This window comes from Thamnophis sirtalis, unplaced genomic scaffold (assembly GCF_051295495.1).
Source record: "Thamnophis sirtalis isolate CommonGarterSnake01/CBP01778 unplaced genomic scaffold, rThaSir2_p1.2 scaffold_9, whole genome shotgun sequence".
Lineage (NCBI taxonomy): Eukaryota > Metazoa > Chordata > Lepidosauria > Squamata > Natricidae > Thamnophis > Thamnophis sirtalis.
The window spans coordinates 24,477,340-24,505,311 of record NW_028261389.1 but is presented as its reverse complement, the minus strand read 5'-3'; the positions used below and the strand labels follow the sequence as shown (position 1 = coordinate 24,505,311).

Below are 27,972 nucleotides of genomic sequence, written 5' to 3'. Positions count from 1 at the left end.
TATATTAATGGCACATATATTTTTTATCATATTGTAAACTGCTTAGCTAGGCACTTATACATTCATAAATATATAATACAAAATAGATTGAAACATTTCGGTCTCTGGCTGCCAGGTAGAAATTAAAAATGGATCAGCTTAGGAGCACTTGAGTGAACAGTAGAAATGTATTTTTTAGTTTAAAAAAGCTATCAAAAATACAGGAAGCAACATGGTGTTCAAAGTATTAGCTACAGCAGCATGCATTCTTGGGCAGAATTCCCCTATATCTACTAATTAATGCAGCATCAAATGGCATCAAAATTGTCCATAAGAGTTGATTCTTCATCCATTTCATTTCATTTCAGCACTCCCACTTGATTCACAGTTCCAGCTCTTTCAGGCTTTCCGGTTTTTAGGTGATGCAATCTTTCTGTGTAATTCACTTGGCAACGAGTGATCTTTGCAGATAACTGATTAAGAGGGGAAAAAACGGCATATGCATAATAAATAGTAGAATACTTTCAGAATGTTAAAATAAATTCTATGACAAGAAGAGGAAAGGAGGAGAATCATCTTCAGGGATGAAGTGATAAAGCAAATGCTCATTGTTAACATCAGGAAGCTACATATTAGAAAGAGCGTCACAGTTCTTATTTCTTCTATTACTTGCATTAAACAGAATCTCTATTGCTGAAAAATATGGCAAATACTAGTTCACTGTCATCTAGATACAAAATTAGTCAAATACAGGTCCAATACAGGTAATCCTCGACTTATGACCACAATTGAGCCCAAAATTTCTGTGGATAAATGAGACATTTGTTAAGTGAACTTTGCACTATTTTATGAACTTTCTTGCCACAGTTGTTAAGTGAACCACTTCTGGTGTTAAAGTTAGTAACAGAATTGTTAACTGAGTCCAGCTTCCCCACTGACTTTGCTTATCAGAAGATTGCAACAGGTGATCCCATGACCTCGGCACACTGCAACCGTCATAAATATGAGTCAGTGGCCAAGCGTCTGAATTTTGATCACGTGATCATGAAGATGCTGCAATGGTCATAAATCTGAAAAACAGTCATGAAGCAATTTTTTCCAGCGCAGTTGTAATGACCAAATGAATTGTGGTAAGTCAAGAAATATCTGCACAAATGACCAAACCAGGAGTGGTTTTCACTTTCTTTCCCTACCAGTTTGCAAATGTGTGCACATGTGCCACCTCTGTGCATGCACGCAGCCTTCTGCGAATGTGCTTTGCTCGCGTGTGCGCCTTCCACGCACGCGCTCGGCCACAAACATGTGCCTAAATAGGACAGCATAGAGCCGGGGCGGGTGCCACCCACGATTTCCACCACTGGTTTGGGAAAATTTGTCCGAACCGGCTGAATACTACCTCTGGATCAAACCCACTGAAATAAACCACAGAACATCATAGTAAAGATGCAAGGAGAAGGAATGTTTCTTGGACTTTAGAGAGGATAACATTCTGAATGTTTGCCAGTCCCAACCTTCTGTGCATAAGAAAGCAATTTTTTCAGAAACAGCATAATGCTCTTTAAAAAGGCTTGCTTGGAATATATAAATAGAGAAATACAACATGGCATTTCCCTGAAACCTGAAGTAATGATTTAAGACAGAGGTTTGCTTCAAAGCTGGTAAGTGATTTCCAGATTTGGATGCTAACAGAAAAGTAACTTTAAGTAGAAGTTTCTTGATTTATCGAAGTATGCCATCAAAGAAACTACGGAGGAGTTGTATGCACAAGCAAAAAAATATTTACACACATTAGCAACGTACTTACATCTGTTCCAAGCTCATAAAATGATGAGCTGTCTCTTCCTTAGAATTTGTCTCCCAAAAGTCTGTTCTCCAGATTGTTCTCTCTGGTCAGGTTCCTATTTTGGGAAGAAATCAGACTGGTAGAAAGGTGATTCATGGCAAGGATGTTATGTGGGCATGACTTTAAGCTAGTTATTTAGGGCTGCACTCAGAAAGTTCTTAAATTCAGCAGGGTTGATTTACCATATTTTGACATAACCTAAGCCATTTTACAATTTTTTTAAAAATCTTCCCTTTATATGACAATGAAGTCCTAAAATTATCTAACTTCACTGTAGTTTGAACTGAGAAACTAACATAGAGTCAGCACTGGGTTACTTCGTTTCTTTGAACTTGAAAACTTAAAAATACCTTCTTTTCTAAGTAGTAAGTCTTGTGATTTGGGAAAGATCTGCCAACCCAACCCATTTAGTCTGATCCTGTCAAAAAAATATCAGCTCTCTCCCACATTGTAAGAATTGTTAAACTACAAGAATTGGATACAGCAACCCAATAGGGCAGGGAAACAGTTCATTACCCTTACTTCTGACCTATAGTTAGATGAGGGTTTATGAAAAGTATATCTTATGAATATAAGTGGAGGAGCAAAGATCAAAGGATTAGGCAGAAAGAGCAAATGCCTGCATTTCTTCATTGCTGAAATGGGCTGGTTCCCTTCAATATTAGTTTGAAAGCGATGCTTTGCGTTATTAAGTTGATTCTTTTCTGTAACAGCTAAACAGGATTTTCTCTCTTTCTATTGTTATTCTAATTGGAGTGCCATTTTTGTACCGGTATACCATTTTGATGAGGAGTAATTATTTTTCCTTCCCTCCCCTTTTCTCTCTCCACTATCTTGTATCTATCCATTACTTCAGAACCTGGATATAGGAGACACAAAAACATACATATATACAAACATGCATACAAGTGTATTATATGTACACATTTGTTAAGGGGTACAAATTGACATGCCGGAGAAACATCATAGACAATTTTTGTGTTTACATTTTTTATATACTATTTCTTTTTGGGAAATGGGAGGTTAATATCTGAAACTCTTAGAAGTATATGGCCCAGGAATTTGTAAAAGTTCATTGCATTTATTTCTAAATGGCACAGAACTTTTAAAAGGCTTGGTAAAAGATCTGAGTGGCTTATAAAGTATTAAACGTTCCAAGTTTCTTAATTAATATTTTAAAGCCTTGAAACATTTCAAGACATGTCTAATCTAGTCTAAATATATACGTATATTTTTCATATCCATAGAGACACTTGAGCTGAAGCACGTAGGGATAATACAAGAATTAATTTAAATTCTAATTTTAGGCTTTGCAGATGAATCATCAAAGTCTCTAAATCACTTCATCATTTGGTAAAGTGAAAATCAATGCAATGAGAATCTGATATTTGGTAAAGGTAAAGGTTCCCCTCGCACATATGTGCTAGTTATTCCCAACTCTTGGGGGCAGTGCTCATCTCCGTTTCAAAGCCGAAGAGTCAGCCCAGCTCTGTCCAAAGACGCCTCCGTGGTCATGTGGCTGGTATGACTAAATGCCGAAGGTGCACAAAATGCTGTTACCTTCCCACCAAGGTGATCCCTATTTTTCTACTTGCATTTTTACATTCTTTCAAACTGTTAGGTAAGCAGAAGCTGGGACAAGTAGCAGGAGTTGACACCATTACGCATTACTTGGTAAAGGTAACTTCATATAAATTGCAGCAGGCTTTCACTGCCTTCAAATTTCATTGTATTGATAGCAGCAAATTATAATAAGACAGATGGTCAGCCTATGCTGAGGATGTCAGACTGAAGATCAGTTTCATGTTCTGAGCAATACTTTCAGAACTCCTATATTTTGATTAGGCCAAGCTGGTTCTTGCGATCATATGGCTCAGGGCTCTCAATCTATGGCCTAAATCTCAGACTAACAACTTCATGACTATGGCTTCTGACTTTAAAGGTGACTCCCTCACTTAGTATAATGAATGTAGTGGAAATTAACATAACTGTTTGCATCTCTAGAGAGCCATGGTGGTGCAATGGGGAGAATGCAGTATTGCAGGCTAACTCTGCCAACTGTCAGCAGTTCGATCCTGACCAGCTCAAGGTTGACTCAGCCCTCTATCCTTCCAAGGTTACTAAAACGAGGATCCAGATTGTTAGGGGCAATATGCCGATTCTGTAAACCACTTAGTGGGGCTGTAGAGCATTATAAAGCAGCATATAAGTCTAAATGCTATTGCTGTGGCTTTCTTGCTCTGCCTAAACTTCATAGAGTGACTTAGGACTGCCATTTAACTTTAAAACGTTTTAATGTTTCAAATGATAAACTGTCTCTCCTAAGCATGATGATAAATGTTGGAAACTGGAAGTAGTGAAAAACAGTGGTTAAAAAAATACCTTTAGGTGCTGTTTTTGTCTGGCTGGAAATCTTGGCGGCTGTAGCAGGTAAGCCAACATAAACACCTCCATAATCTCTTAATGAAAAAGACATGAAAGTCGTGACTGCATATCATAGTAAAAGTATAACCTTACGCATGGCAAAAATGTTTAATCTTTTTTGGACCATGTGTTACATTATTTAGTATAACTGCTCTCTCAAAAGTGAAATTTGGGCAGGATAAAATTATTCTGCTCATTACTCATCCTACACTTAAGTATTACTCATTCTGTTATACTAAAAATTACAATCCAATGATAACCTTTGGAGGGGCACTTGGGATATACTTGGGAGGGATATTTAAGCAAGTAGCTCCAGGTGTATCTCTGGTTAAGACTTCTAATTAGTCAAAAGCAGTTCACATACATAAGTTCAATGTAATCCAAATATGAGACAAGTATTTGAGAGACTCCATGTTAGAGCATTTTTGCATTTTCCCCACAAAAGGTGAGTGGGCTAAAATGATTGGGATAACTCCACACACTCACTCTCAGCCACACATAGACACATAAATCAATGGGGAATAATCCACATGTATGTATTCATGTGTTCAGATTTACATACCTTTTCATATGAATGGATTACAAAGGAACATACTAATACACACTCAGGTTACAAATAGAAACAAAATGGAGGGAAATTGTGACTTCCCCTCCTCCCAAAAGACTCCCATGCAACAATTTACTTCTGAAAGTATTTCAATGGCTACCGGAAGCAGATTTTTATATTAATAGCAGAGGTGAGTTGCGTCCAGTTCGACCTGGTTTGGCCTAACCAGTAGTGGAATTCAGGCCTGGATCGCAGAACCGGCAGTGACCCAGCCCTGTCACGCCTCCGAACTGGTTCCCTCGCCGCTGCTGGGCCACCGCCATTTTGGATTTTAGTGATTGAGCATGAGCAGTTCACTGTAAATTGTTCTGAGCATGCACGAAGAACAATTTACATTGAATAGCGCACGAGCAGCTATATTACTACTTGAGAACCAGTAGTAAAACTGGTAGCAACCCACTCCTGATTAATAGCTGGGTAAAACAGGATGCTTGGACTTTCTAGACCAATCTGATGGTTCTCCACAAATGCTAAATCAATATTATTATCCATATTCCTGCCATGTTCACAATACAAAATTGTTGAAGACATCTACATCTTAGCTCAATATGTCAGCCATATGCTGGAAGAATGGCCTTCTGAGCTATCCCAGAAGAGGACTTTTAAGAGAAAATGGTGAACTAATGCTGTAAAATGCAAACATGGGATGCTAAAAATGGCATAAATGTGGCCCATTGTCAAGTACTGTATTTTTCGGACTATAAGATGCACCTAGCTTTTGGGGAGGAAAAAAACCTGCCTCTGCCTCCCAGCAATTTGCCTTCTTGCATGGAGGCCAAAAATGGGGGGCGGAGGGGTGGCAGTGGCGATAGGCAGCGGTGATCCCCGCAGCCTGGAACAGCTGATCGGTGGTATTTCAGGAGGCTGAAGCTGACCAGGCTGTTTGCTGTTAGTTACAAGGAGGTAAATTGCTGGAAGCAGAGGCCAATGGGTGGGGGCTGATGGGTGGGCAGGGCTTTGGCAACATTCACTTTAAGACACGCAGACAGTTCCTTCCACTTTTTTGAAGGAGGGGGAAGTATATTTTATAGTCTGAAAAATATGGTACCTAGTTTGGTCATGTGACTGCAGGAGAACAGCTGTCAGAACTTTGAATCCAGATTGTAAGATGGTAGATCCATTGTAACTAAGTACTAAACAACCAGGCATATGTCAAAGACTACCTTTATTGTGTTTATTGGTTTAGAAAAAAAAATTAAAATATTTCATTAAAACCAGATTTCTTAATCTGTGGAGGTTACAATCCCTCTGCTGTAATATATCAGCATAAGACTATATAATACTTTTTGTCTCAGTAAGTTTAATTGGATAATCTTGCATAACTTTCAATGTTTTGTTATTTACATCCATCCATGTTGTTTTATCCTTATAAAATGGCATAGGTATCTGGCTGAACCAAATGATATAAATTTTAAACCCAGTATTTCTTTGATGAAAATGAACATGCTTCTATAACAGGGCTACTAGATCTTGGCTGCAAAAATACAACAGCAAAGTGGTCATTTCCATTTTTCCAGTCCAGATCCAGTATCTTGTCATCTGAATCAACCTAAATATTTGAAACAAGCGTTTAACTATATTTGGATGACAATATCCACAGTGCTAATCTGGGCACACAAAGGCCATTCATGGAGCATTCTTATAATAAACTTAATATCATTATGAAACTATAATGCTGCAACTATTTCCCAGGGACAGACTACAAGACAATAAAGTGACAGGTTTTCTTAGTTAAAATCTGAGCGCCTATTGGACAAACAAATGCAAAGCTGTTGGATTGGGGCTTATAAAACACATTTTAAATAATTTTCTTGACTTCTTTCTCATGACATAGCAGCCTACTTTTGAACAATGCAATTTCAGTCCAGTTCATTGTCAACACACCTCCTTTTTTCATCTTCTGATACCGATGCATCTGTTCTGCAATTATCAGAAAGAAACAAGGAAGGTTGCTTATTTTATTTAATTGATTTATATATTGTAAACAATACTGTGAAATAAAAATATACCGTGTATCTGATACCAAAAATCATCTGATAGCCCTTTAAAGTTAGAGCACTGCAAATTAAAAATCATTATAATATTAAAATATTTTACAATTTAAGGTTTAAATTTAAAAGTTAGTACATTTTAATAATTTAAAAGTAGTCTTTAGAGGCCCAACCTGGACCAGGTCCCAAATCTCCTATATCTATGCTTCTCTTTAGGAAAGTACATGTGATCACTGTCATATGAAACAGAGATATGGATCTTGTACAGCTGTGGTGGCGCAGTGGTTAGAATGCAGTACTGCAGGCTACTTCTGCTGACTGCCGGCTGCCTGCAATTTGGCTGTTCAAATCTCGTCAGGCTCAAAGTTGACTCAGCCTTCTATCATTCTGAGGTCAGTAGAATGAGGGCCCAGATTGTTGGGGCAATATGCTGACTCTGTAAAACCACTTAGAGAGGGCTGTAAAGCACTGTGAAGCGGTATATAAGTCTAAGTGTTATTGTATTGCTATTGCTATTGCTATTGTAAAGCTATCAAAAAACCCTGCCTGCTGATTCACTAGAACCGTGATGGCAAACCTATGGCACACGTGTCAGTCTGAACCAGCTGAATGCACCTCTGCAAAAAGGCCTCTTCTAGTCTATCTCACTAACTCCTATTGCAGTGATGGCTAACCTTTTTTTCCTCACTTGATGAAATCACATGTGTGCATGCAACAACAGGCCTGCACAGGCCCACACCCATAATGCAATGCATTCCACCCCCTGCGCATGTGTGCCTGACCCTCCCCATTCTCCCCCACCTCCCATGCATGTGCACAACCCCCGTACTTTCCCCACACATGTGCATGCTCCCCCGTGCCCTAGCAGGCCCCCCTGAAGCTTCCTGAAACAAAAAAAATGGGGTGCAAGGGGGGGTGATGCATAACCCCCACATTGCTTCCTGTTCCTGAGTGCGCAACCCCCCTGCCCCCTGCACATGCACACACATCTCCTGCATGCACGGCAGGGACCCAAAAATCAGCTGGCCGGAAGGAGGCGTGCGCGCATGGGCGGTGGAGTTGAGCTGGCGTGCCCATAGAGAGGGCTTCACATACCACCATGTTCGCCATCACAGCCTTATTGCTTCCTACAATATCTTCATTTCTCTTCTGTCTATTATATCGTTTCTTCCACTGCATAGCATTTTACCATTTCTACATTTAGAGCATGGCGATCATTAGATAGCACAATTTTCTACACTCCGGAGACTTAGCACTGTTCCGTGCCAACTCGCAACCAAGGCAATTTCCTTCTCACAGAAAGTCAATAAAAAGACTTGGAATGAGTATCTCCTTTTATCAAGAGCAAGAAGTTGGGAAATTCCACAATAAACACATGCAGTTGGAATATGTAAATTCATTTTAGAAATTTTAAAATATGTCAGGACCTTGATATTAGTCTAACAGTGTTTTGCAACCTCAGCAGGATTTCTGGACTTCAACTCCCAGAATTCCCCATGCTGCCTGGTGAATTCTAGAAGTTGATATCCACAGATTTTAAAAGTTGCCAAAGTTTGAAAAACACTGCTCTAACAGTATTGTACTAAACTGCAGCCTCCCGAGCACAAAATAGCAGAATGTAAATGCAACCAATAGTAACAATAATGAAGCAAAGGATGAACTTTCACAGTTCCTACAAATAAAGATTTAGGAGAAAGCTTGTTTATTTTAGGGAAAACAGCAACAATGTTTCTACTATGATCAGGGGTGGGTTCCTGCTCGTTCTAACCTCTTCTATAGAAGAGGTTCCACAAATCTACCGTGCCATTTACAACCGGTTTCAGCTCCCTCCCCCCGCCCGTCTAGACCACGCTTGCCTTGCCCACCGCTCACTGATTGGCTGGCTCACCAATTGCCCCGTCCGGCTCTAAGAGTCCTATCTAAACCTTAAAGTCTTAAAGTTGTCAAGTTTGAACATCCCTGGGTTTTTTTTTCTAAAGGGTTAGGGGTGCAAAAGTCTTGTAACTTGACAGCTTTAAGACTTGCGTGCTTCAAATGTCAGAGTTTCTGAGCCAACATTTTGGTTGCTAGGTAAGAGCGTTGTTAAGTGAGTTTCACCACATTTTACAAGTTGGCCACGCCCACCCAGTTACATGGCTGGCAAGCCACTCCCACTCAGTCACATGGCCGGCAAGCCACTCCCATAAAGCAGGCCATACGTACAGAAGAGGGTCTAAAAAGTTTTGAAACCCACCACTGACTATGATACCATGGAGCCATTAAAGAAAAGAAAATATAAAGAAAATAAAACACTTCATATCATTTAAATGCATCACATGTGACCATTTCAAACAAAATTAATGCTGCAAAGAAATTGGGAGTGCCTAGATTAGTGATGGTTAACCTATTGGCACCAAGTACCGAAACTGGAGTGCGTGCACATGCACGCACCAGAGCACCAGAACCTGGAAGGGAGCAGCTGTCTGGTGTGCATGCGCACGGCGGACAGCTGCTGTTCTGGGTTCCATCGCGTACATGCATACTGGACCAGCTATCCAGCACGCATGCATGCGATGGGACTTGGAAGAGCCATAGTTCATCATCACAGGCCTAGATTGTTTATTACTCTGCCTGGTAAAGAAAAATAAACTAAAACTGGAAGAAAAAAAAATAAGAATTAGAATTAGCTAGACGAAAAACCATGTAAGAAATTACTTTGCAAAATCATGATAATAATCATACCTTTACTACAGTATATATTGAGTAAACTCTATATTTAAAGAAACCATGAAAAAAGTTTCTTTTTATAAACAGTCTGCTTCAAAGCACTTAGCAAGTTAGTAGAATCATATATCTTAAAATACAGAGCTGTCTATATTTCTTGGCATCATTTTAGTAGTCATCTGGATTTTTGCACCCCAGATTTAAACCCTTATAATGTGGTTTATTTGATTTATGAGGTTGTCAACATTTTTTTAAAGAGGGCAAGGAGTTTTAACTTGTAATAAATAACAAATTGCCAATTGGCATCAGAATTTCAATCAACATTCACCAGGGAAAGTTGAGTTATATCATATAGGTACAGAGGGTGGCCTAATTTCTAATTTTTTTGCTGGATTTATGAGATTTATAATAGGGTTTTTTTTATTAAAAAAAGATGGGACTCCTGTGGAATGGAGCAAGCAGGTGTGTGCTGAGAAAAAGGGGAAAAAGCTGAATTATTTCCAGCCTCTTATTAAAAAGAAACAGTTTGAACAGAGATGGGATTTATTTTAAGGGTCCTATATTATATATTAGATAAGACCAACTGTATATAAAGTTTATTTTTTTTAAATTTTCTGACCAATTATCTCTGCCCAATCTACAGGAATTCTTAAGCTTTTATTCTTTTGACTTCTATCTCAAGCTATCTCAAGCTAATTACTATTTAATACTATATGATATTGGCTATGTATAGTATACATGTGATTGTATGTTATGAAATTGAAATAAAAATATGTTCAAAAATAAAAAAATAAAAAAAATATCTCAAGCTATGTCCAATATCATAACAGACCAACGCCATCTAGTGGTCTACTGAATACTGCATTGTGTTTTATTTTTGCAATTCTCTTTTAAAATATTGTCCTAAAAGTTTGTCATTTTTTAAATAATAATTGTAATCCACTTTTTGGATTTTTAATATGCAAAGTTTAAAAATAATTTATTTCTTTATCTATTTATTTTATTACAAAAATCTGTGTACCCTAATCCATGGAACTCTGGGCAACAAACAGTTTTCATATTTTATCTTTTCTCCATTCCAAATAAAGTTTGGTTTTGTTTATTTCTGTTGAGATTATTCTGTATCTCAAGGAGGAGAAGGGCCAGATCAGGGATGAAATTCAACAGGTTCTGACAGGTTCTGGAGAACCGGTAGCAGAAATTTTGAGTAGTTCGGAGAACTGGCAAATGCCACCCGAGTGTGGTGGGAATGGAGATTTTGCAATATCCTTCCCCCAGGAATGGGTAGGAAATAGGGATTTTGCAGTATCCTTCCCCTGCTACACCCACCAAGCCATGCCCACAGAACCGGTAGTAACAAAAATTGAATTTCACCACTGGGCCAGATCCCTAGTTACCTGATTCTAAACCACACATCTAAGAATTTATAGCTTATAAAGTATTTCATTTTTCCATGTTTCTGTTTTCAATAAACACAGCACTATGAGTTATGCTAGCCCTCTCTCATTCTTACACCAGGGTTAGGGGAGGATATCCTGATGCATCCTGTCAAAGATAGGTAGGGGGAGCAATATCTACCAACCAGAGGTGGTATTCAGCTGGTTCGGACCATTTCAGGCAAACCAGTAGCAGAAATTTTGAGTAGTTCAGAAACTGGCAAATATCACCTCTGGTTGGCCCCGCTCTCCCGTCCCCGTTGTTCCTTGTCCTATATTCCCTTGGTTTTTTTTAGCTCAGCCAATTCGCGCAGCTGAGTGGATGGCCACGTCTCAGTTGAGCTAAAACACAGCTCAGTTCACAGCACTGACACCAAGGGCGGCCTTTGAGTGCTGCGCACATTCATAGAGTGCACATTAGACACGCCTGCATGAAGAGCGAGCGTGTGCACGAAGTACACTCTCACAGAACTGGTAGGAAAATCTTTGGAATCTCACACTGCTACCAACCAGTTACACCAAGACATTCTCTGGGGCTAGTGTGCAAAGGCTCAGAGGGTTTCAAGAGGAAGAGGAAGTTTCCCTTCCACTCTATAAGCTTTTAAGCCTTTAACAACAACCACAACAAGGATTCCTCAGTGACATCTCCTTCAATACATTTTTTTCTTGAGAAATCCTTACCTCTTGAATTGGCATTGGCTGAGCAGCTCTGATTAGCTTCTGGCTAATTAGATAGATTAGATTAGCCAGAAGCTAATCAGAGCTGCTCAGCCAATGCCAATTTCAGTTTCACTCAGTTTCACATAGATGTTCCAAGAATGATGTTTCTAAGGCACTTATGACTACTATTAAAATTGGACTCCCAAGCATTGTAATTTCATTTCTGCCTAATTGTCCCCAACTAAACAAACGCCATTGCTTCGTCATCATCCTATTATTGTAATACCTGCTCTACCAATAAGACAACCTTAAGAGAAAGCATACAATTATTATTATTATTTCATTATGAGTCTGCTTCTTGCTAAATAAGCCACAACTGATTGGTTAACACAACATATTAAACCATGACTTATATAACACAAAACCTGGGTTCATGGGTCACACTAAGCCAAAATCAAGAAATCACATTATGGTTGGCATAAACAAATAAGAACTAGGTTCCTAAAACATCTTAAGTCAGAAGTATCCAAACTTGGTAATTTTAAGACTTGTGGACTTCAAAAATTCTGCAGCCAATATGGCTGCCTGGGGAATTCTGGGAATTGATGTCCACAGGTCTTAAAGTTGCTAAGGTTGGACACCTTTGGTCTAAACTGTCAATAAGCATATTTCAAGTTAGCAGATACTACCGGTAGTAATACCAGTATATACATGCCAATTAGAGGTAGGTTCCTACCAGTTCGGACCGGTTTGGCCAAACCGGTAGTAAATTGGCAGCCTGGGTCGCTGGAACCAGCACCGACCCAGGCTGGTTTGCACAGCCATCTTGTTTTTGCCTTCTGTGCATGTGCAGAGCAATTTTTGTTGCACTGCACATAGGCATGCAGCGCGCTTCAAGTGTGCACATGGCACATCCCTGAGCAAACTGGAACCTACCCCAATGCTAAAATGCTAAGCCATGCAACATGCTTTTGTAACGTGCTATGCCATTTGGCATACCAAGTTGTACAAAGATAGTAATTGTAGTTTGTTTTTGGTGCCTACAAATCAGTTTTTGATTCTGGTGATTACCTGGACTGGTCCTTGCAATTTTCTTGACAAGTTTTTTCAGAAGTGGTTTACCATTGCCTCCCTCATAGGCCTAAGAGAGCATGACTGGCCAAGGTCACCCAACTGGATTTGTACCTTAAGGGTTTTTCCAGTTTTTAGCCTGATATTTAACCACTATACCAGACAGGCTTTTTTGTTCAATAAACTGTGGCTAAATGAAGTAGGGCTTAGTGTCATCCAATTGAAAATCCACCCAAACTACTTAGCAGCTATCTTGACCTTGTTATGTATTCTGTAATACCTGGAAAACATAACACAAAATAGAAAAAAATGTATCAAAATATATACTTACATTACTTTTGATGTTGCTGTAGTACCTGGAATGAAAAAAATGTGAAAACATGTTTGTGAACTTAGAAGTTGTCCTTTTGCCTCCATATATCTGACCAACAGTAGTTATAGGAAGCCTAAAATGAACCCCTTTCAAGAACGGTGACATCCAATGTTCTGCATATATCACTCATTTTTCCCACCTTTACTTTCCTTTAGTTAGATCAGTTTCAGAATAATTTGATCAGGAAACCCTGTGAATCAGTGGTGGTATTCACATACCTCTGCTACCGGTTCGCAAATGTGAGCACTCTTGTACATGCCACCTTTTGCACATGCGCATCGCATTATGTCAGGGCGGGTAGGCGGAGCCTCCAGTTGCCGTCGCTACCAGTTCACCCGAACTGGTAAGAACTGGCTGAAAACCATCTAGACCCACAATTCACAAAGTTTTTTCTCACCTTGCTACTTATTTGCCCACAATTTGACTTATGCAAATCATTCAGGCAAATCATTGCCTACAAAAGCAAAATATTTGTTTGTTCCAGCTGGGTATGGAGCAGGAACTTTGTACAGGAGTGACAACACAATTAGGACATCAGGTAAAAATAATCAGGATGGTAAAAACAATCACACTGATAGACCCATTTTGTTCATAAACCATACTGATGGCCCTTATGAAGACACCACCCAGCCTCAGCCTGAAACAGCCATTACCATAGACATTTTCGGTGTTAAGTACTGCCTCTGCACAAAATCTCTTTTAGTATGTCCAGTAGCTGACTGAAAGTGTTAGAAGAGGCTTCTGTCCAGGATAAAGTATGGAAGATTTTCTGGTTACTAAAAGTGCTGACTTGAGCCTATGAGGCCATGAAAAGCAAACCAACATGTACTTTTGTTCCATGTTTTGTTTTGGTTTTTTCCCCCAAGGACTGGACACACAATAACATAGCAGATAATGTACACAATGATTTACAGGACACACCTTGTCCAACAACAGGCTCTTGTTGCTGCCAAGCAGGACTCCTACCAGGATATGCTGCTCACTATAGATTGTGCTCCTGGCAGTTGACATATAGTCTTCTTCAGTGGTAGGATTCAAAATTTTTACTACCAGTTCTATGGGTGTGGTTTTGTGGGCATGGTGTGGCTTTGTGAGAGTGACAGGGGAAGGATACTGCAAAATCCCCATTCCCTCCCCACCCCACTAACCTTTCCAGCTCCATTCTCCCGTTCAGGGCAACAAAAGAAGATCAGCTGGGAGGCAGCGGGGGCAGGGCCAGCCTATTTGCAGGTTCATCGAACTATTCAAAATGTCTGCTACCGGTTCTCCAGAACCTGTCAGAACTGGCTGAATACCACCTCTGGTCATCTTACCTCCGTGTAATAGCTGCCAATCTCCAGATATTGCATCTCCAGAAAAGTTTGTTTGCCATTTTCTGATCTCCTTTTTTCTACACACCCACCCACACATAGCATTTGTTTTTGTAAGCCAAGGGCCTGGGTGGGGTGAAGCTGCCTCTGAACATCAGCACATCCTTGAAAACGCCAGGGTGTGGCTCAAATAGTCAGGTAGCTGGAAGACTGTTTGCGAATAAGGTTGTGAGTAAAGTAGTGAGTGAGTGAACGCACAAGGAAAGTAGGGTGGGAAGCAGTTCTGCCTGGCTGCAGCTGCTTTTCCCAAGCACAAACTGCTATCTCTGCTTCACTTCACATGCGGATGACACATTGCTTCATGGAACTACTTAATACGGTGATTCAGTCAAATCACTGTGAAATTGAATCACTCCTTCAAACTTTGCACAGCTACTAGTTAGTAAATTAGAGGTTTATGACTTAATCAACTGTTTGAGGTTAATGACAATGATTATTTAACAAATCAAGGTTAAAACATACCAGGGGCGGGTTCTTGTCAGTTCTAACCTCTTCTGTAGAAGAGGTTCCACAAATCTACAGTGCCGTTTAGAACTGGTTCCAGCTCCCTCCCCCTGCCCGTCCGCACATCATCAAGATGAAGAGCAAGAGGAGGAATTCTGGGAGTTGAAGTCCACAAGTCTTAAAGCTGTCAACTTTGAACACCCCTGGGATTTTTTTTCTAAAGGGTTAGGGGTGCAAGGGTCTTGTAACTTGACAGCTTTAAGACTTGCGTGCTTCAAATGCCAGAGTTTCTGAACCAACATTTTGGTTGCTAAGCAAGTGAGTTTCACCACATTTTACAAGTTGGCCATGCCCACCCAGTCACATGGCTGGCAAGCCACTCCCACTCAGTCACATGGCCAGCAGGGCCACTCCCACAAAGCAGGCCACACCTACAGAAGAGGTTCTTAAAAGTTTTGAAACCCACCACTGAAACATACTATTGTCTTTTACAGATAAGAAAATAAACACGTCTTCGTGGCTTGTTTACACCAATTTCTAGTTTATTTGTCAATATGCTGTCAAGCACAAATAAATAGGAGCATTCATTGCATTTTAAGCACAGAAGAATTTATTACTGTAACTTATACAATAGAATCTAGTCAATTAAAGGTCAATCCTAAATTGGCACAAGATAAAGATCAATGGAATTCATGGGGAACAGGACTTGTGGCAACACAATGACTCCAAACTTATAGTGCAGTTAACTCCGCCCTCCAGCTGTGCTACATATGTTTTTGTAAATTTATTAATACACATAGGTGTTCAGAGCAATAATTGAAAATTTCGAAACAGTGACCGTGCATCACCCACTTTTTACATGTGCCACATTTGCAATGCGCATAAAAGAGGATAGTAGGATTTTGATTACCCATTTTAACTTTTTTTTAACTGCCCTACAGATGCTCTTGTTAAAATGAGTTACATAAAAAGTAATGGTAGCTAGAAAGAAGTCAGGAAACTACAAACAAATCATTTACTCGTGTTTGCGTATCATTCTAATCCAGCAACAAACAATGATTCCATTCTGTGTTTGATTGCCTTAAAGCCACCTATGGTGTATTTAATGACTACAGTTTGCACATCATTACGCTTTAACTGGGGGTTCTCATCTTTTGGGTGGAAAACAGTTTGAAATTGTGGCTGCCTTGGAGAGACACTGCCTATTTGTGGAATGGCCATCACTGTGAGTACCTCGCCTGATTGGTAAACTCAAACCTACCTGCTAAGATACTTTTTCAAACAGATGTGTTCCCCAAAACAGGAGAATTCAGGTAAGCCTTGGCATATACAGCAACACAACTCTATTTAGTGCTCTGCTTACAGTAACTCATGTTCTTGTCACCTCTAGGCTAGACTGCCGTAACATACTCTACATGAGGCTGCCCCTGAAGACCATTTGAAAATTTCAACTGGTGCAGAATGTGTATGCATGCGTAGTAAATGATGCCAGATGTACAGAACATCTAACACCATTTCTGCATGGGTTACATTGGTTACCAGCATGTTGCTGTGTGTGATTTTAAGCTACTGGTTACCTTTAAAACCCTACATGGCTTGAGACCTGAGGGCTCAGCTTTTTTTCCCTGGAGTCTCTACCAGTCCAATTAGGTGGAGCTTAGTAGGCATGCTGCATATTCTGTCAGGCAGAGTGCCAGCTAATGGAGATCAGCAGACAAGCTTTTTTCTGCAGTGATTCCTGCTCTATGGAGAGATCAGAATGGCCCCAATCCTGCTAGCCTTTCACAAGGTCCTAAAAACCAGGCTATGATCCTGTGCCTGGGGTCCTGAGTACATTAAAGATCCCGTTTCCTGGCTGTATTGCTAACTGGCCAAGTATTGTGTTCCTATGTGCATGTAATCTTTTTTAGTATTTTTATTGTTTTTAAATGTTTTTAACATTTCTAATTGCCTTTTTTTAAAAAATTGGAAGCCACCCAGTCATTGACTGAGATGTGTGGCTAGAGAAATAGAATAAATAAATAAATACTGGGTCATCAATATGTTTATTCTAAAATAATCATTCCTAGATTGTCACCAGAAATGCACCTTGCCCTTTTCCAAATGCAAATCCATAGAAAAAGCATTTAAAAGATCATAAAGCTGTAACAAGAGCCAGTTTAGTGTAATGGTTAAAGCACCCAGTCAGAACCTGGGAGACTGTGAATTCTAATCCTGCCTTGGTCACTAAGTCACCTGGGTGACCTCAAGCCAGTCACTCTCTCTCAGCCCTAAGAAGGAGGCAATGGCAAATCACTTCTAAAAAACCTTGCAGGGACTTGTCCAGGCAGTCTTTGAGAATCAATTATGACTGAACAGAAGTAGTAAAAAAAGTAAAAAGTATAATAGATGCACCAAAATAGACTAATTTCAAAGAGTACTAAAATCTGCTTCATTAGTGTGCAACAATAGATGTAATCATCTGAACACTCGTATTACACAACCATTATCTCTTCTTTGAGTTATGTCTTTTCAATATTTTCTAGCGGGTGGTCTAATCATGTTCAAGAGATTTCTCAAACTATTAATGGCATGGAAGAAACACAATAGATTTATTCCTTGAGCCGTGAAATTGATTATTCTTTGCAATATAATTGGACTTAGAATATCACTATATTGATTAATGAGATACTTGAAATGCCTCAAATTAGATGGTTTATGGCCTCATCTATTAGAAAGAATGGAAAAGTTCAAAGGGAGTAAAAGTAGCAGGTACTTGCCACATGGTTCTACTTATTTTCCTTCCTATATAGACACAAGGAGATAAGTTTAAAATTGTGCTTTGCACTATATATTTCATAATCCAATAGTCCTCCACCACTTCCAAGGGTTGACACATGAAGTCTGAAATAAATGCACTCAAAACTGTCTATTTTGAGGAAAAAAGGGATGAATATAACTGAAATGGTAAAGAACACTAAAAATCTTAATGTTTATTTTCATCATTACTTTTTAAAGTGCCAATTTAAAACACATTCCCATAGATTACAGTACAGAAAACATTTTAAGATGAATGCGTACAATGGAAAATATTAAAAGTAGAACTTAGTATATCTATATCCAAAGTTATATTAACAGAATAAGGCACATACTTATTTATAAATCCCACTGAAATCAGTGGAGCAGCTTCAGGGTCACAAGGATGGGAAAAACATATACATTGTTAGGATTAAGCTGTGCTGATTTTAGTTAAGACTTGTTTCTGAACCAGCCACAACATTGGGACAGAAATCATACTGTAATCATTTTACAAAAGGTATTCCATCCAGAGCGTCCATCCGTCATGAAGAAAAGGTTGAGAACCACTGACTTAAGGATTTCTAGCTGGGAAATTTAAATAAAAGGCATGTGATAGGAAAACCACTTTAAGTCTAATTTGATTCTTATATTCATCATTTTCTGGCCAAAAGAGGGCATGGTGATGGTGATGCTAATGATTTGCAAAAGCTGGTAGCCCTACTTTTTAGATCAGCCACTTCACTGGCAAATGTTATCTGACTAAGTACACCCCTCTTCTTTTATTATACCTCCCCAAAATAGCTTTGAGGATTCTCCTGTATTCCGGGATGAAGAGGTATAGAGAAAAACAACAACAACCCTGGGGCTTTCTTGCCTGCAAATGTTATCTGAACATGAATGCCCCAGTTCTTTTGCTATACCTCCCCATCCCCGAATCCAGGAGAATCCTCAAAGGTATTTTGTTCCTGCAGAAAAAGATGAAAGGAATGCATTGCTGCCACGTCCTCTATACACACCTACACACGCGCACACACCCCATTTCTTCCTCCCAGCACCACCTTGCCTCCCCAATGCTGCTTCAGCAGAACTTTCTTTGCAGTTCTAGAAGTAGGCACGCGCTCTCTTTCTCTTCTTTCTCGCCAGGCGTAAAAGAAAAACAGCAGCTTCTAGAACAGATGGAGCCTCTTCCTCCACCAGTAGTTTTTTTTAAAAAATCCCTTTCGCTCGACTCTATTTCTTGACCCGCGCCCGACTCCTCCTGTCCTTTGCCCCCCACTCCACTCCGGAGTCTTCCAGCTTTCCCTCCCACTCCCGTTTTGCTTGCGCCTTTCCTGCACCGCGTTATTCCGCGCCCACCTTTGCTGCCCGCGCTGGAGTTCCCACAGCCCATCGCTGGCAACTTCAGCCGGTTCCGGATGACTCCACCCTTCCCGAAACAGCCTGGAATGACAAAACGATCCGCTTCGTGCTGCGGTGACCGGGGGAAGGGGGGGAGAGAGAGAGAGTCTAAGAGATGATGCCAGAAGTTGCTGGACCTGCGAGAGAAGAATCCGCGCCGAAGGAACCATCTCTCTTTTCTTCCGATCCGTCGTCTTGGCAACAACAGAAACCAATCAGCGTTGCCTTCATCTTTTCAGGATGCTTTCCTACTGGTCTAGCAGAAATGAGCGGGGTTTCCAATGGAGAAGGAATGGGATGCGGTTAAAAACTCAAGACTGGACCAGCTGATTCGTAGGGAAGTCCTCAAGAATGGTCATCAGTGACGATTATTGCTTTTATCACCTTGCAATCCTTCCCTAACAACTATTTAATGCTACACAGCCTTTGAAATTTGCCATTTTTTAATTTATCTATTTATTTTACATCCCTCATCACCATTATGTATACTTCTTATTTGTTTTTGGGTTTTTTGCAACAACTACTCTGGCAGTGGACTGAGAAGAGTGACTGGCCCAAAGCCACCCAACTGGCTTTCATGCCTAAGAATTATGCCGGCTGATCAGTGGTGGATTGCAGGCGGTATGCCCCGGTACAGGCATAAAGGAGCCTGCCCGGAGCCCCAGATACCATTCCAGTACGGTGCTCCGGAGGCGCCCACCCACCTGAGCTCCTTACCTTTCTTTTAAGGCTTCTGCGCATGCGCACGGCATGTAAAGCGCCTGCATGATGCTCCGCGGAGCAGCTGGAACGTTGTGGAGGCTCGCGGAGGTGCTAAGACGCATGCGTGCGTGTGCTGCACGCGTCCATGTGGATGGTGGGCTCGTTCCAACTACTGGTTGGAACGGGATCCGGAACCCATCACTGCAGCTCATTCATATGGAGGCTGTTTCCTGGTTTCTAGCCCAGCACCTTAACCACTACACCAGGCTTGCCAATAGACATCTTATCCAGTCAGGTATACAGAAATATATGTGGAGGGAACATTTGGACACATCCTTTATATATTTACCTGTTACGGTTATCTATATCAAATTTAAGGAGACACAAGTACTTCCAAGAAGGCTTAAAATAGTATCAACAATCATTAATGAAATAACAATGCCAGATTCTCTACCAATACAAACCAGATTGCCACATACCTTTATAGTGTTCAAGAAGATGGTGAAAATCAAGCTGTTCTGGAGAGTGTTCTAATCAGTTTTGGCCATCATTATTCTTTATATTTTCTTTTGTTTATCAGTATTCTTCTTAATTCTTTCTTTTTTAAAAAAAGTTTTCTTTATTTTTTATTTTCAAAACAAACACAACACATAAAATCTTCCTTTTTTACATACTGTAGAAAGTGTATCAGTTGGTTACAAAAGACTTTTATGCATCGCTTCCACAGTCATCAAGCATAATTCATATTAACTCAAGTATTTTAACTCAGATATTTATACATGTTACCGTCATCATACCTCCATTTTCATTTGACTATAGTTGTTTAAACATCCTTCATCATAAAATATACCAAGATTTAATACATAAACACATACTGGCATTTCATTTACTATTTCTAAAATCCTCCGACGACACTAAATCCTTATATCCTATTCTAGCTAAACATCCCTAATATTTAATAACAAAGTTTTCTATCCTTCTTTCCAAATCATTGTTTACAATTTACATCTCATTTCCTTATATTGTACCCATACATATATATACATTATTATCATTATCCCTCCTTTATTTGACTATATCCTGCATCATATCATTTTCCCCCCTAGTAATCAAGAGACTTAACTGAATCTAACTTAATTCTTTTTTTTAATTATTATTAACCTTTATATATAATCCAAAAGGGTTTCTAATCTTCCTTTCATGGGTACCATTCAAGATCCGTATCCAGTTATGACTTATCATAACACTACACATTGTATACATTATTATCATTATCAATTCTTTATTTAACTATATCTATTATCACTAAATTAATTCTTTCTTAATTATCTTTATTCCTCTTTTAATATGTACTGTGGATATTTTCATGTTTTTATATATTTTAACTAAACTGCTGTAAATTATTGTGGCTGAAGCAAGTATGGAACATTCCCTCAGCTCCTGGTTCTTCTCGCCATCCAAAGACCATAGCTTTGCAGCGTCCTTGTGAAAAGCAACCATACAAAATGCAGCTTGTGTGATCTCACATCATTTCTTTGTCCAGAGAGGGTTGAAGGAATCAATCTACTGGTTGACTCTCTGTTCTTGGCCACAATCATTGGCTTTACTTTACATGGAGCAATCTTTTATCCATCATTCTTTTTCAGTTTTTCGGTAATGTAGATGTGCAAATAAGTGTGTCTTTCTGAGAATAATTTCTAGGAGCCAGTTCAAAGTCAATAGAGTTTTGAAGAGACTTTGGTGCAGTATGCATTCCCCTGAGTTGTTCGCCACCCTGAGTCCCTCCTGGAGAAGGGCGGCATACAAATAAACCAAATACAAATACAAATACATTGCTATAAGACCAGTTTTAATAGATCATGATTAGCTTTCATTGAAAATTTGCCTGGAAATATATATTTTGATCAGGTAACCTAACAGCATATTTATGAATAAATCTATTTACTTCATTTTATATCAATTTATACCCCTCTCGCTCCTTTGAGTGTTGGGAAACCTACTTGTTCACAGTTAATATAGTATCACAAAGTTTTTGTACTTGGCAATCAATTTTTTGCAAAACAGTGAGTATTTACAGAAGGAAAAGGACAATGTAGGTGTGATGTCATCAGGCAAATGCCATTAATTTTATATCAGACATTGTGATACAACTATTCAGTGATGGCTATTGCATGTTGAAGTGTGTATTGTTATTTTGGTGCCATTGAGATGTGTGCAAACTCCACTATGCATAATTATGAGTGGAAGGGGGAAAAGGTGAGAACAGGAGAAAGTGACAGCTTCAGATGTTGTTGAGTGATGCAGAAGAAAGTAGTGAGTTGCAGTTAGAAACAGAATCACAGAACAGATAACATTTTATCTGTATGTATGTATTTACATTATTTCTTAAATATACTTCTAAATAGTGAAACTCTGCAAGCTATGCATACTCTGTGTTTAATGGGATTTACTGCCAGATACAGTAGCAGTCTTGAGTAATTAACATTGGCTAGTTTACTCATCATTAATTGTAATCCATGATTTAACCATAGCTTATTAAACAAGCCATTGAATCTGATTAATACACACTGATACATTTATTCATTCTTTTTAAAATTCAGCATTTCATTGTCTCTCTTTGTCATGTTAAAGTTTAGCCTTTTCTTCACATTATAATACTGAGACCCCTTCATCATGCCTTCTAAATATGGCTTATATTTAAGAGTTGAGATACTGTGAGAATGATTTAGGTGTCTTAGTGGACCACCATTCAAGTATGAGCCAGCAGTGTGCTGCAGCTGCCAAAAAAGCCAATGCAATCCTAGACTGCATCAACATAGGGATAGCATTAAGATAACAAGAAGTGATAGTATTGCTTTACACTGTGTTAGTGACACCACATTTGGAATATTGACTTCTGATCACAAAGGTTAATTGCTCATATATAAAAAGATGTTGAGATCCTGGAAAGTATGCAAAGAAGAGCAACAAAGATGATAAAAGATCTGGAGGTTAAATCGTATGATGAACAGTTGAGGGAACTAGATATATTTAGCCAATCAAAGAGAAGGATTGAGGGGACATGACAGCTGACTTTGAGTACTTGAGGGGCTAATACAAAGAAGAGAGGGTTGACTTACTCTCTAAGGCACCAGAGGGCAGGACAAGAAGTAACGGTGGAAGCTTGTTGAAGAGAGATGAAATCTAGAAGTAAGGAGAAATTTTTTGCAGGGAGAGCAACTGATAGTTTGTTTCCTGAGTTTGTGGGGTACCCCGTCACTGCAGATTTTTAAAAATAGACTGGACAACCATGTGACTGGCATACGGTTCCTGCCTTGAGCAGGGGATTGAACTAGAAGACCTTCAAGAGCCCTTCCAGCCCTATAACTTTACAATGATTTTATATTGGTTAATTAATGGGACTCTGGACTTTTTGTTTCATTGGACAAGATGTTGTTTATGGATTTGCTATAGTTAAGAGTTGAAATTTGGAATCAAATGTTTTATATGTTAATTAAGAGGAAATGAGAAATAGTAGAACTCTTTATATTTGTGATGAGAGGTTGCTTTCTTAGAAGGCTTCCATTTTTTCTTTCTTTTTCTTACACCTTTTATTCTACTTTTTGTTTTCTTTCTTTTTTTAAAAAAACTAAAGTTTTTAGTATTTACTGTTGTTATTACAACTTTTAATACACTTATTTTTTTAAAAAATAGGTACTGAGAGAGAAGCACAAAAGCCTGTTTCCAGTGCTTTATATGGCATCTTGTTTCTTTTCACAGTTCTCCATAACAGCAGGCTCTTAGAAAAATAAATCCTAAATCATCGGTAATCATTGATTTTTATTTAGCAGTACAGTCCTTATCTTCCTGAAAGGATGACAGTGTTATTGTGCAATTTCAAATGTGTAAAATGTCAAGCTTGTTTGCCACCCTAAGCGGTCAAAGCTGAAATATCTTCTTTAAGCTGTTCTATTTGGAATGCTTACTGGGACTGGTTGACACCTAGTTGGTTGGCAAACTGCTTCCCACAGCTTGAGGTGCCACCCTACAAGGAGTTACCTAACAAAACAGATGAGGCATAGCTGTTATTTAAGCTGTTACCATTACACGTTGCACTACACAACTGGGGGCACCATCTGCAGTTCCTCGTGAGAATCATATTTTCTCCCATTTTATAAATACAAATAATAAATCATCAAAATGTCAAAGATAACAAGGGGCAAAATCAATGAATCTCTAGAATAGAAACATTCTTTAGAATAGAATACATATATAGGTGGTCCTCAACTTGCAACCACAATTGAGCACAAAATTTAAGCTAGGCAGTTGTTAAGTGAATCATGCAGTTGTTAAGCAAAACTAACTTCCTCTATTGTCGTTGCTTTTTAGAAGCCAGCTAGGAAGGTTACAAGTGGTATCATGTGACCCTGGGCAGAGCAACTATCATAAATATATGGCCAGTTGCCAGGTGCCAATTTGACCACGTGACAATGCAGATGCTGCAACAGTCATAAGTGTGAGAACTGGTCATAAGTCATTTTTACAATGCCACTGTAACTTCAAATGGTCATTAAACAAATAGTTGTAAGTCAAGGATTACCCTTTTTTTCAAACAGTCAATCAATTAGAATAGAGCTGGAAGGGACTTTGGAGATCTTCTAGTTCAACTATCTGCTCAAGCAGGAGATCCTATACCAATCTCTTCTTTAAAACCTCCAGTGATAAAGCACTGGATCAGAGGTGAGTTTCACAGCTTGTATGCATGCATGTGGCTTAGAAAACAGGGCTAAATAGGACAGAATAGCACTGGGGCAGGTGGGCAACCCACAGTTCACCACTACTGGTTCGCCTGAACCGGTCTGAACTGGATAAATATCACCACTGCACTGGATGAAGCACAATATATGACAGCAAGTTGTTCCACTGGTTAATTGTCCTCACTGTTAGGAAGTTTCTCCTTAGTTTCAAGGTTGTTTCTCTCCTTGATTAGTTTTCATCCATTGTTTCCTGTCCTGCCTACAGGTGCTTTGGTAAACAGGTTGACCCTCTCTTCTTTGAGGCAACCTCTCCAATATACTATCAGACCATCCCCTAGTCCTTCTTTTCTGTAGACTAGCCAAATCCAAATCCTGCAACCATTCATGTTTTAGTCTCTAAATTTTTAATCATCTTAGCTGTCTTCTTTACCACTTTTTCCAGCGTCTCAACAATTTTTGTATTTGTGGTGACCAAAACTGGATGCAGTATTCCAGGTGTGACCTTACTACCATAAGGCTTTATAAGGTGGTATTAATACTTGATGCGATTTTGATTCTATGCCTCTGTTTATACAACCAAGACTTGTATTCGTTTTTGGCTGCCACCGCACGGCTGGCTCATATTTAAGTGATCTTTAACTGATGATTTTCTTTTCTTGAAATCATTTTCATGGTAAATTAAAATAATTTTAAAATAATTTTTATTTTATTTCGTTTTTAAAAAGAACTGGGTGAAAATGATAACTTGAAGAAAAGCACACACAAACCTCTGTGTAATTAACAATTACATCAGTGGCTTTTCAAATTACAATGCAACATCACCCTTGTCTCACATTTGAGACTGGGGGAATGGGAGTTTTAACTGTAGTTCCAATCTGGATCAGAGGAGGAAATGCTTGCTTTATGCAGAGATGAAAAAGCCAAGGAAGGTAAATAGGATCATACAGAAGCTTTTTCCCATTGCAAATAGGAAGTGATCACAGATGAATTAGAATCTTTCTTGGGACTTTTCTGTGATTCTGAAAACAGTCAAAAACATTGCGGGTGGGGGGGGAGGCATCATTTTTTCCAATGTATTATTTCAAATAACTGAAGCAGAACGCACAAAACAAATGTATTGTGTTTACTTTTAGACTAAGCCCACTTGCTGGGTTAATATAATGACTTGCAGTTGCAGTTCTGAATGCAGATAGATTGTCTTGCTTTGTATAAAATGCCATGGCAGAATTTCAAGGAATGTTTGAAAAATTTTGGGCTTAGTTCAGAACAAGCTTGCTTGCTGCTCTTGATTCTTCCCACCAGAAGGCAAGGCTAACAGAATATAGACGGTTCTATTCAGTGGATTAATTAATGCACAGCTAAGAGTTTGGAGTTGATGGGCATTTTTTCAATTTTATGATCATGTCATCAGCAGGACTGAATGTTGTTGGTCACAAAAATCAATCATTTAGGGTTCCTCTAGCCATTTCATCAAAGTTTCCAGAATATTTCCTGTATTATGCTGGTCTATGACTATAATGAATTCTCTATACATTTTTCCCCTTATTTTTTTTCTCAAATGATTTTTTTTTCATAATATCAATTTTCTTAAAAAATGACTAAAAAAGTCACTCTCAGAAGTAAAGATGATGCTAAAGATTACAGTAGTACTTTTATTTATTCTTGTGCTGATTTTTTTAAACCATTCAAAAAATAATTTTTCTAGTGTATAGTTCAATTGAAAACACATACGTGCCTTATGCTTACAAAACATTTTAAAAAACAACATACAAAACAGTACAGTAAATATAATCATCAAGTGCAGTGGACTGCATGACGATCATCTGCAGTTTACAATAGCAATAAATACAAAATGGAAACTCTCATAATAGACCAGGAAAGCTTTCAAGGGCTCACACTTTTAGGAAACACAAATATAGTGTATGCTGTTCACTAAACACGGGGGCCGGGAAGGAACAAAAGAATCAGCATTCTAAGAAAATTTCCAAACTCTGCAAAAGTTTTAAAACTCTTTAAAAGGCCTAATGTCCCCATTTCCTGTGCTTTTATCATGTTTACTCTTATTCCTGTTATCTTGTACGAGTGACAAACGAATGAACGAACTAACTAAATAAGATAAATAAATAAAACTACAGGTGATATTTAAACGGGAAGCAATCCTCCTTCGAAGTAGCCCCATGAACACTGATTATGCTCAAGTGGGGAGAGGAAACGAAAGTGTGACTTGAACTGTAGCATGCTGGGATGGGGTGGGGGAGGCCTGGCTGCCTAACAACTTGGCTGAGGGACCCTCCACGCTGCAACTTTTACTCATAACCCTCCCTTGTTGTTTGCACTTTGCGTCTGGGCTCTTTGCCTTTGAGGCTGTGAGTAACCAGGGCGGAACGCAGACAGAAGAGCTAATGAGGAAGATCCTCAATGCCACACTTCCTGCTGCTCTCCATTTCTCGTCCTGCCAGAAACAGCAACTAGGAGGAGGAGGAGTCCTAGGCGAGGCGTTTGCCCTGCCTGCTGACCGGGGCTGGGCATGCAACAGGCGGGAGTACAACCTGTTTAACACACCCCTGGGTTCCCGGACTGCGCCGCTGGCCCCCTTCTCCCCTTCATTTTAGCGTGGAAGAAAAAGGGGGGGGAAAGGAGGCTCCGGAGGAAAGGCGCCAGATTCCGCAGGCTGTTTGCTCGTCCCTTCGGTCTCCTGGGCGAAGCGTCCAGATCCGACGTGTCAGCAAGAACGTCTGGCCAGCGCCTCTCTCTCTCCCTCTCTCTCTCTCCAGCGCCAGGCAATGCCCGCCGTCGACAAACTTCGCCTAGAAGACGCTCTGCAAGATAGTCCGCAGGTATCCGATCCCGGACCAGGCTTGCAGGCACCTGATCTGCGGTTTGGGAAGGGATGGCGCAGCAGATGCCGTGCAAAAACTACCTGCCGTCCGGGCGAGGGATGGGGCCGGGGCCGGGGCCGGGGTAGAAAGAGAGAAAGGTTGACGGTAGTGACCGGGAAGACGCGATTTAGCTGAGCTGTCTTTATAGGACAGAGTTTTACGGTGGCATCAAAACAAATCTGAGACTGAATTTATTCTTTCACAAACAAGCCTAGGAAAATTACGTTCTGCAAAGACTGCAGTCTTCCTAACCATTATTCAAATGATACTATCGCGCCTTCTTCCTTCTGTTCTGTTTTCTTCTCTTTTGTGGCACCAAGAGAATAACAATATTATTTAAACAGACCAAGCGCTGTCACTAAAATATTCAAAGCGCTTTATCAGAGACGTGCGTTGCAGCATAGGATGGCAGTCCAAACTTCAGTATTTACGTATCCTGGTCATATGGATCATATAAAAAAGAGCAGGGTACTTAACAATCGCAATAAAAATAAAGCTCACCCGGATACTGTACTGTGAAAACACCCCTTCCGTGCAGTTGCTGTTAATGTGTCTCGTCTCAGGTTACAACTTGGAAA

General features: G+C 39.6%; 1 protein-coding gene and 1 long non-coding RNA gene across 6 annotated transcripts in view; one reads left to right on the top strand and one right to left on the bottom strand.

Annotated features, from left to right (window-relative positions):
- LOC148044064 (uncharacterized) lies at positions 1–27,972 on the bottom strand. Of its 4 annotated transcripts, XR_015697708.1 has the most exons (7): positions 27,896–27,958; positions 20,259–20,373; positions 13,046–13,070; positions 6,696–6,773; positions 4,205–4,281; positions 1,784–1,877; positions 1–452 (listed from the first exon to the last, which is right to left on the bottom strand). It is a non-coding gene; the product is annotated as an uncharacterized LOC148044064 (long non-coding RNA). The 4 variants fall into 4 exon arrangements; XR_015697710.1 differs by lacking the exon at positions 20,259–20,373 and having other exon boundaries at positions 27,896–27,972; XR_015697707.1 differs by lacking the exon at positions 27,896–27,958 and having other exon boundaries at positions 20,259–21,403.
- Positions 27,261–27,972, top strand: part of APPL2 (adaptor protein, phosphotyrosine interacting with PH domain and leucine zipper 2) — a 29,327-nt gene continuing 28,615 nt past the window's right edge. For both annotated transcript variants that reach the window (XM_087723088.1, XM_087723087.1), the window contains exon 1: positions 27,261–27,352. In XM_087723088.1, coding sequence (XP_087579214.1) covers positions 27,299–27,352 — 54 coding nt within the window. In that variant the 5' untranslated portion in view covers positions 27,261–27,298. The remainder of the gene's footprint in view (positions 27,353–27,972) is intronic.